Genomic DNA, 10,300 nt, shown 5'->3' with positions numbered 1-10,300 from the left:
GAGTGGAAAAGTGCCACAAAGAATGATGGTGGAATCCGTTTCTTGATATTGAACTTGGATTTTGAAATTGTGTTTTGGAAATGTGTTTAGGCTTGAATTGGAACCCGAGGTTAGGATTTGGGCCTAAGGTTTGTATCGTTGAATTGGAAGTTTGGAATAGAAATTGAACTTAGGAATTGAACTTGTTTGGATTGGAATTATGAATTGGAGTTGGATAATTGGAATTAGAATTTGATTGGATTGCAATTGTGTTTGCTTTGAGATTTATACTTGAATTTTGAACGAAAGTTTAGAATTGAATTAAAATATGTCCTTTGCAACTGGTCGCTTGTACATGAAAATCAATCGCCTAAACCTATTGGCTATATTGTCATTGGACTCTAGGGGAGACACAATTTTGGTGTCTACACTTACGTTTGTAGCATGTTTTTCCTAGTTCAACGAACCACAAACACGAACAAGAACTCTAGATGTCGTTCCTCTACTTGGTTCACCGACACGTTCCGATCCGTCTAGAGATTGATGGCTTAGAAGTCACTCAATATTGTTTGCTTTTTGGGAAGAACAAATCTAATGGAGGCACAAAGAGAGTTTAGGATTTCTCTTGCCTTAGGTTAGAATCTGAGTTTTGCATTAGGTTAGGAAAACATGTTTGACTAGGTTATTATAATAACCTATTTAGTAAGCCAAGCCAACCGGCCAAGCATAGATCCCGACCGGCCAGCAAGGCCCACTACCTCACCCTTGCACAAGCGCACAACGCAGCACACAGTAGGATGGGCCTCGTTGTTGATGTTGCTGTGGTTTCCCTGCGCGCGCACAACCAAGGCAACAAGGCCATGGGCCTTTGCTCCTTGCGCTTTGCTTGTGGGCTTGCCTTCGTGTTTGCTTCATTCAATTATCTTTCGATAATTTATTTATCGTTTCGTACTTGACGATGCATTGTCGTACGATACGATTATTTGTTTCGCCTAGCTTACGAATATACGCAATCACGATATACGATTTCACGGTCCAATGTTAAATCGTGTATTTATGTTTTCAAACTAATTTCCCGAAAAATTATTAAATGAATTTCTGATTCATTTAATCCGATGATCAGTTACATGCCAATGGCGAGACCTTATAGGTTCAGTCAAGAGTAAGATGTGAGCCTAATTAGGATTAGAACTCACTGTTCGGAAGCATTCCTCCAGCCAGGTGTTCTGATCACTTGATCTCACTGAATTAATTGTTCGTAATAAATATGAACCTTTGGTATTGGACTAATGCACCTTGGGTGAAGGACATATTTCCTTCAGTCTCCCACTTGTCATTCGGACAAGTGTGCATTCCAATTCCTTTGTTTCTTAGTGTTACTTATTGAACATAAGGTAAGATTCAAGACATCCTTATTAGGTCCAGAAGTGTTTCTCGAATTACTGAGTTCAACTGTTAAACTTTTACAAAAGGTTAAGCCTTAACCATTTTGAGCACGGCCATCCATTTTCAGAGTATCTAACTCTTTTCGAGGCCTTGTACAACAACAACACCATATCCTATCAAAGATAGGAGGACAATCAATTCTTATAACTTATTAACAACTTACTTTGATTCATAGTACGCCCAATAACTGCTTTTATAGTCTCCTTTTACGGTGCGACGTTCAGCGATCATCAAATAGAACTAATTCTCAAACAAGCAACCATAACTACTCAGGTTTTGAGGAATAGGTTTCAATCACCATTAATGAGAACTACTTATGACATGACTTTAATATCTTAAAGTGTTCTCATGGTCAATTCGATACAAGATCCAATAAGTATCTATGCAAATGATCTCTGACATCCAGTCCATATAGTTCAAGAAACTGAACTATAAATCAACTTGCAATCTAATCTTCATTAGTCATTGGTCTCCCAACCTTTCAATGACTTGGATTAGGGATCCTTTTGTGATTCAATATTCAAGTTCACTTATGGGTGTTTCTTTGTCAAAGAATCCATATTGACATCCCATTTGAATGTTTTGAATCACTTGGACTTCATCATTCATACTAAACCAAGATTAAATGAAATATGAAATATAATTTCATAAATGATAAATTTTTAAACCAAGTGCTTACGAATTTGTGGGCCTTATTTGTGGGCCTCTAACCCAAAATCAAGCACTTAATGTTTTACAAATATAGGCCTTTCACCCAATATTTAAAACATTCATGGAAGTTAAACTTGATTCCATTTCTGCATATGAGTGTTGTATCTCATTCAATGTAGAGGTTTAGTTTGTCATACTTTGCTATTCTTAGCATCCTTTCTATCGAAAGCCTTTCTTTGTAAGATGAAAAGATCTTTGAATATGTTTATAGAATGATCTAGTATTTCATTGCTGTTAGAATGATTCTCATATTTAAAATAGAAAATCATCCAGATAGCAGACTTGTGATCAACCTGAGATCATTGAAGAACTCCCACTAGAAACAATTCTTTTTCATTGCTTCTTAGGCAATAATGAGTTCATTTCAATTATGTAGAATTGCAAATGATGCTACCCTTTTGGAATACTCCAACCAGTTCACAGAGATGTCGGAGATTCATCTTTTGACTGAGAACTTGGAAACTAATCATTTATTCAGTTTCCCATGTATCACATAGGGTTTTGAATCCTATGTTACCACCTTTTAATCACGATGCCTAATTGCCCGTGTATGTTTTTGGTTTGCCTAACAACAAGAACCAACTTTTGTTTAGGCTATGCATGTAGCATCAAAACTTTAGTTCATCTTCATTTCCTCTTTATCAAGTGCTCATCCTATATGTCCAAATGTATTGGATGTTCTTGATATCATTCCAATGATCTTTGATTTAGATCAAGAGAGATTGGTATTAACTCGTCACAATGCAATTTTCCAGATAGCTTCCTTGTGCTCGCCAGACATTTTCTTAATAAGTTCAATCAATTGGGTTGGTGGAATTTTCTGATACAAAGACCACCTTTTTTCTTTTTCTTTGGAACAATTGGCATTGCATCCTCATCAATCTCCAATAACTCCAGATCATCATCATCATGCTCTTCGATTTTCCTTAATTTTCCCTTGTCTCTGTCTGCTTTTGTCACAATCTGTAAAAAAAACATATAGAACATATGATGAGCAAGAATAGAACATACCATTCATATTTTAGAACATGTAAACATATTACAGATTATAAGAATATAGGATCTTAAATAATTTAATTATGTTCATTTATATATTAGAATGTAAGGTCTTATTTTGTTTTAAATTCTTAAATCATCATGTAAGTATTTTTCTCTTATGTTCTAATTAACTTTACACATGTTTTAATTAATCACGCATGTGTACGTTCTAATTATTATTAATATGTTCTAAGTCACTGTACACATGTTCGAATTATTCTTTTTATGTTCTAGTTCAATGAACACATGTTTGAAATAATCTCTCTTGTGTTCTAATTTTTTTAACATGTTCCAAATTGTTTTGTTGGTTTTTTTAACCATTTTTTATGTATTCTAGTTTATTATCATGAAATGTTAATATTGTAAATTTTACCTGTAATTGTTGTCTTTTTCTCTTGTTCAACGGCTTTTCTTCCTCTTCCTCTTCTTGTTCTTCTTCTTTTTCCACTTCAAAATCTTCATCATCTTCCTGGTCTTCTTCATCGATCTCAGAGTCTTATTTCTTCATTGTTTTACGGGATTTTCTCCCAATTCTCTTTCTAGCTTCCTTTACAATCTCTCACTTTTCCTCCTCTTCTTCAACAGCCTTCTCAGATTCTTGCACTCTTAAGCTTCTTCAGGTTGGTGTTCTTGTTCCCAAGGCCTTGGCTGCCTTCTTCTGTACCACTCCTTTTTCCTTTTTTGCAAGTCCTTTGTCATCCTTTTCGTCTTCCTTTTTCGTTGTTGCATTCTTCTCCTTTTTTGTTCTTTTCTTTGGTGGTTGTGTCCTTGCAACTTTGAATTGACTAAGCAGTATATCATCATCTGTTTCTTCATTGTCTTTTTCCATTGGATCTTCTGCTTCATATTCAATTATTTTTTCCACTCGTCGAACTGGTTGCAACTTTGTCTTTGCTGCCACGCTTTTTCTTTTCATTTTTCTTGGAGCAGTTGCAACAATTTCATCTCTGTTAATGTTTTCATCTTGTTCATTAACTTTCTGCCTGTTAAACAGTAAAAATGAAGTAGAATTTATATTAGAACATGAGGTGTTATTGTGTTCTAAATTATTAAATCATATTCAAATAAACTACTCTTATGTTCTAATTCAGTTAACACATGTTTTAATTAATCAGTCCTGTGTTCTAATTATATTATATGTTCAAATTAAGTTTACTCATGTTCTAATTAAACATTCTAAAGTTCTTAACATAAGGTCTAACTAAGTGTACACATGTTCTAATTAATCACTCTTGTGTTCTAATTGTTTTTACTATTTTCTAAAGTTGTATAACCTGCAAAATATGATATATAAAACTAGAACAATAAGTATTATATTACAACAGAAAGTGTAATTTTCTTCCAACATACCTAGAAGGTGATTTGAGGTTTTCAGATTTATTCTCAGCATTCTCATCCTCATCCCTTTCTGTGTTTTCATCTTCATCATCATTAGTTTCTTCATTTTCATCACCTTCTGCATCATCTTCCTCTTCCCCATAATCCTTTTTCTCCATTGGGCAACCGGTTCATTTCTTTACATTCTCCCACCTGTTAATTTATGAATAAAAGTTATTCTTTTATAATTTAAATAATTTACTAAAATATAATGGTTTGTTTTTAGAACATACACTGGAGCTGATCTCGGTATTTCTCTCTCAATGTTTTCATTATGTTCCTTATGTTCATCATCTGTTTCTTCATTATCAGTTTCCACAAGGACTTCTTCCCGTTCTTTTGTATCTGACTTTTCATCCTTGTTTTCTTTCTTGGATCCATCCCTAAAACATTGATTAGATATGTAATTATATTTTTATATCATTAAAATATATTTAAATTAAAATTAGACTAAAACTTTGGATTTTCGACTTACTTTGAATCAATGTTTTCCAATGAGTTGGCAACGGCCAATTGTATTGCGATTTCTAACTCACGATCTTCGTTTTCTTCAATAATTGGTTTTGTTCCCGAAGATGATGCTCCTAACTCATTTGAATGAGTTGTAACAGTTGGAAACCTCAATGAATCAACTTTCATCTCTTCCTTCTTTTCCTCTGTTTTTTTTTTGGCTCTGCTTCGGCATTTTTTTTTTCTGTTTGATTGTTCTGGGGCACATCGACCTTTTAAGGCTCTTTTGTTTTTTCTTCCATCTTTCAGATTCTTTATTCTTAGTTGATATGTCCAACTTTTCCGATTCATTTCTAAAAAAAATTACAACATATTGCAGACTGTATTAGTACACACATACAAGTAATTAAAACATAGATATATGCAATTATAACATAGGATAGGTTAATTAAAACATAAAGTTATGATATTAGAGCATAAGTGAAGTATATTAGAACATACATTACAGATAAAAATAACATTGATTCAAGTGACTTAAATTTAAAATCCAACTATATTAGTTCTTTTTTTCAAGTATTCTAAATGTGTTAATATCTCGATAAAAAATATTTACCTTTGATCATGGACCAATGTAGGCACCGCCTTCACTCCATGAAGATCACCTTTAATGTTGAATATAACTTTTTTTGGTGGTTGACCACTAAATGTTTATAGTTTATTCCAAATATTAGTACATAATTTTTTGATTATAACATAGTAGAGCTGATCATCATGAGCCCACCCCGAAAATTAGCGGGTTTTGGGCAGCCTATCGCAGCACGATTTTCGGGCCCTGGCCCGACCCTGGCCCGAACTTTTTAAAAAAATTGCGGGCTTTGGGCAATGCAAAACAACATTTTTAGTTATAACCCGGGCCGAAAATGGCCCGAAAAGCCCGCTAATTATGGCCCGAAATAGCGGGTTTTGGGCACACAAAATTGGCCCGAACCTTGGCCCGGCCCAGCCCGACACAATGGCCGCTTTTTTATTCTCTCGGCCCAGCCCGACTTTTGATCAGGTCTATAACATAGGATCATTTAAAAAAAATCCAAGTAATTGAAAATTAGAACATAAGAGACACACTTTTAGAACATAAGCAGCATACCTAGGATTAATTTTTTCCTGTTGTGGATATTTAAGCCTCACTATGATCCTTTCTTTTTCTTTCCTGTTTAGTTGTAGTTTTAAACATTTATTAGTAAATGTTGTTAAATTGAAATTTATTTTTTCTTATTGTTAAATTTAATTAGGGTTATTACCTCTTGATTGGAATTACTTCAGAAGTGGTTTGTACCCCTTCAGTAGTAAATATCAAGGTATGTTTAATAATTTCTTTCGGTTGAGAAAATCTATTGTATTCAGTTTCAGGAACACTACTATCACATTGTTAAAACATTTTGAAACATAAGAAAATGGAGTAAGAACTTTCAATATTATATTAAAGAACATATTTTGCATTTAACATTGAAGTAAAATTCTGAAACTTACTTTTGAATCGAAATTGTTGATTCAGTTGAAGTTGTTTGCAATACGGGCTCTTGTTCATCATCTGTTCTTTCTGGATTTCAATTATCTTCTTCTATATCCTCATTCCAATAAATAAATTTGTATTTAGTCAAAAAAAATGACCAGGCAATAAGCATACTAAATCAAAGTGTAAAAGACATGTTCTAAACATTGGCAAATGTTTATTATAATTTAAATTCTGGAAAATTACCTTATAATGTCACATTCCAAAACAATATTTTTCAAAATTTCTTCGTTCACAGTTGGACTTCCAAATGTGACCGTTTTTGTTGTTTTGGCAACATCCTTTTCTGTTTTCTCTCTGTTTTCATTTTGATAACATATTATATTTTAAACATGCATCATAATATTTGAAAATTTTATGCATGACATTAGAACATGCATTAAAACATTAAAACATTGAAACATTAAAACATGCTTTAAATAACTTTTAGAACATACACTATATTATTTAGAACATTATTATTTATTGTCAAAACAATTACAACATGGCAAATAACATTAGTTCATGGGCAAAAGTTTTTTAAGACTTAAATCATGCATACAAATAGTAAAAATGTCTTTATAACATTAGAACATGCTTTAAAATATTTAGAATATTCTCAACAAAATTTAACATTATATTTACAACATTTGATCATCCAAGGAAACATTAAAACATGTCCTATAATCTCTACAAATGCTTCGAACATTAATTTAACAATTAGAACATGCTTAAAACATCAATTTAACTAATGTAATTATTTGACACTTTATATAATTTTAAATACTTACGTTTTGAAATATTTTCTTCTGTAGCATTTGTATGAAGTTCTGAAACAACCGCATTATCATTCTTCTCATATTGGATGTGATCCTCCTTGCTGAAAATATTAGAGCATTTACATAAATATAGATAATGTCAAGAATCTTTAGAACATGTTCAAACATTTTAGAATATCTGTTTTATAAAATTAGATCATGTACTAAATCAATGAAACATGTTGCAATGACATTATAACATTCTTAAAATGTTTAGAACATGGAATTTTTTTTAGAACATCCTTTTAATCATGACTGCCAACTTTAGAACTTGCCTTATATCATCATTCTAAAATTAGAACATGCTTAGAACATGCTTTGAACATGATTTTAACATCAATGTACCATTAGTATATTTTCTAAAACATTACATCATGACTAAAACCTTTAGAACATGCTCAAATTTCAAAATATTTGTTTTATAAATTAGATCATGGCCTAAAACAATGAAACATGTTCTAATAAATTTAGAACATTCTTAAAATGTTTAGAACATGGTAATTTTTTTAGAACATTCTTTATCTAACAACAGATCGATCTATTATTAAAACATTAAATCATGACTTTTAAATTTAGAACTTGCCTTAGAACATCATTCATACATTAAAACATGCTTTAAACATGGTTTGAACATCATAAAAACATTGAAACATGCATTAATAATATTAGAACATGCCGAAAAAATTAGAACATTAAATTTTAATATTAGATCTGGTATAAAAACATTAAATTATGACTATTAGCTGTAGAACTTGATTTTTGAACATAAATTTAACATTAGAACATGCTTAGAACAATAATGTTAAGTCGATTTTTTATTATTTGAAACTGTAAATAACTTGAAATTCTTACGTATTTGTAGTTTTTTCTTCTGTTGAAGGAGCATTGAGACCATAATCAGTTGCGTTTTCAGCTTCCTCTCTTTGCATGTGCTCGATTTTGCTTAATATTTCAAAATTACGCAAAAAATTAAAAAATTAATTGAAGTTGACAAAAAACATTTTAACTATTTGAATTTTTTAGATTATCACTAACCTTGTATTTTCGCAGTTGTTTATAGAACCAATCGCATCTTCGTCACCTTTCTCCATCGAAATTGTTTAGAATTTGCACTTTCAGATTTTTTCGCGATTTGTTTTTGCAATATTTTTTTGATTAAGAGTGATTGAACTAATAGAATGAAGTGTTGTTGTTTTTGCAATAGTTCGGCAAGAATTCGATTTAAATAGGGATGAATTTGAGCGGTTTTCGCCCGTTGCAGGGAGTGAGTGGGAGGTTGAGGAGAGAGAAAATGGTGAGAGAGTGGGAGTTATGGTATCTGAGGAGAGAGAACCTTTTTCTTTCTTTTTATATTTTTGCTTCGTTTTTTTGTATTTATAATCATGCCATTATGGCAGTGGCTGGGATTAGATCATATATATATATATATATATATATATATATATATATATATATATATATATATATATATATATATATATATAGGACCAGGTTCTGGTGAGAACCTCTCTTAAGATGATAACCTCCTTATAATAAGAACCTTTCATCACCGTTCGATTAAACCTAGAATAACGAATAAGATCGAATCTTAACAAATCTCTCTCCCTATCACATTTGGTTCCAAAATTCAAACACATGCGTTTCTCTCTCCTCCTTCCCAAAAATATTAACGAATTTCTCTCTCTACTCCCTTAAGAAATCGACTGCAATTTCTGGTCACTTCAAAATTGTTGCGATATCTTGTGTGAATTTTTGGAGCTAGATTTAATGCCGATTTCTAGAGATGATTTCGATCAATTATTTTAGAGTTTTCAAGTTATTTGGTGAATTCTCTCCAAAAATTATCAATCGTAGAGGTAAATATTGCAAATAAATTCAATTAGATTTCTTGATTTTTAATTTCGCTAATTTTCATTGCAAATTTTCTTTGATCTTCGCATGTTGATTGAATCATTTTTCGGCATGAATTGCAAGTTCATCAATGTTGTGAAATTCCCTTATATAGAGATAAGTGTTATTAATTCAGTCCAATTCGATTTCTAGGTTTTTAAATTGAATACTGAGAAGATCTAATTATCGTTCTCCATCATTATTCATTGAAACAACTCAGAATTGAAGCGAGTACAACAAAAATGAAAAAATTCCACAAAAAGGTAATGTAACCTAATTTTTGTTTACTTTTGAAGATTTTGTTTACTTTTGAGTATATTAAGTGTAATTTTGAAGCAATGTTTTGTTTGCTCTTGAATCTTGATAGTCAGTTTTGGTTCTGGAATTAGCTGATTTATAAACGGTTCTAGAGAAAATTTGTGTGTAAAACTGGAATTAGCTACCGTAGAAGCAGTTAAACTTGATTTTGAGGCAGTTATCCTGTGCTGGGGTACTGAGTGTAGTTTCTTGGATCTGTGGTCCTCGAAATCAGAAGTAACTGAGAAATTAGCAGCACTAGCAGTTACAACACTCCACTCGATGCTAGCCTCGTTAGGTGTATATCGATTATCGAGTTGTTGGGGGTTGTACTGCCATCAGAGGGTACTACTAGCCTAGGTATCTGATTCGCTGGTTGGAAGTAAACGAAAGGCACTCGATCTCAAAAAAGTCGGAGCTAGCATCTGATTCACTCCTTGTACGTCTCACTAGGCGCGTGTGAGGTGCTAATCTCCTCATTTCCTCTGGACAAATGAATAATACCTGTTTGTGTGTTGTTCTCTTTTCCCCCATTATTTTGTACACTAATAGCTCTCTGTTTTTGTTAAGGATAAAATCTCCTGCAACACCTCTGAATGTAGTTTCTGATACAGCTTGAAGAAGTTTTGGCCCTATATTGGAGACTGCAATATAATCTACATCAATTGAAGTATTATTGTTAGTATTAGTATTACTGCAGTCGTTAAAGCTACTGATACAGGCTTCCTCTGCAGCTTTAGCTAGC

The 10,300-nt window shown here is 32.3% G+C and overlaps 1 protein-coding gene across 3 annotated transcripts; it reads right to left on the bottom strand.

Annotated features, from left to right (window-relative positions):
• Window positions 1-1,350: 1,350 nt before the first annotated feature.
• LOC130465928 (uncharacterized) lies at window positions 1,351-7,496 on the bottom strand. Of its 3 annotated transcripts, none has more exons than XM_056834717.1 (6): window positions 6,529-7,496; window positions 5,027-5,354; window positions 4,785-4,934; window positions 4,525-4,704; window positions 3,548-4,157; window positions 1,351-3,099 (listed from the first exon to the last, which is right to left on the bottom strand). In XM_056834717.1, exons 1-4 carry the CDS (start codon window positions 6,587-6,589, stop codon window positions 4,683-4,685), a joined length of 561 nt encoding a protein of 186 aa, XP_056690695.1. In that variant the 5' UTR covers window positions 6,590-7,496; the 3' UTR covers window positions 1,351-3,099; window positions 3,548-4,157; window positions 4,525-4,682. The 3 variants fall into 2 exon arrangements, with proteins under 3 accessions (XP_056690695.1, XP_056690697.1, XP_056690696.1); XM_056834718.1 differs by having other exon boundaries at window positions 3,548-4,153.
• Between the last annotated feature and the right edge of the window lie 2,804 nt (window positions 7,497-10,300).

The sequence above is a fragment of the Spinacia oleracea genome, chromosome 1, assembly GCF_020520425.1.
Source record: "Spinacia oleracea cultivar Varoflay chromosome 1, BTI_SOV_V1, whole genome shotgun sequence".
In the NCBI taxonomy this organism is placed as follows: Eukaryota; Viridiplantae; Streptophyta; class Magnoliopsida; order Caryophyllales; family Amaranthaceae; genus Spinacia; species Spinacia oleracea.
Note: the sequence above shows the minus strand (reverse complement) of the source record. Positions and strands in the feature narration are given on the sequence as shown.

Bases quoted from the DNA above. Each gene is read 5' to 3' on its own strand.
- LOC130465928 (XM_056834717.1), bottom strand. From the start codon at position 6,589: ATGATGAACAAGAGCCCGTATTGCAAACAACTTCAACTGAATCAACAA. The intron at 5,355-6,528 runs GTAAGTTTCAGA...AATTTTTTTTAG, and splicing joins TCAACAATTTCGATTCAAAA to AAATGAATCGGAAAAGTTGG. The intron at 4,705-4,784 runs GTATGTTCTAAA...ATAAATTAACAG, and splicing joins ATACCGAGATCAGCTCCAGT to GTGGGAGAATGTAAAGAAAT.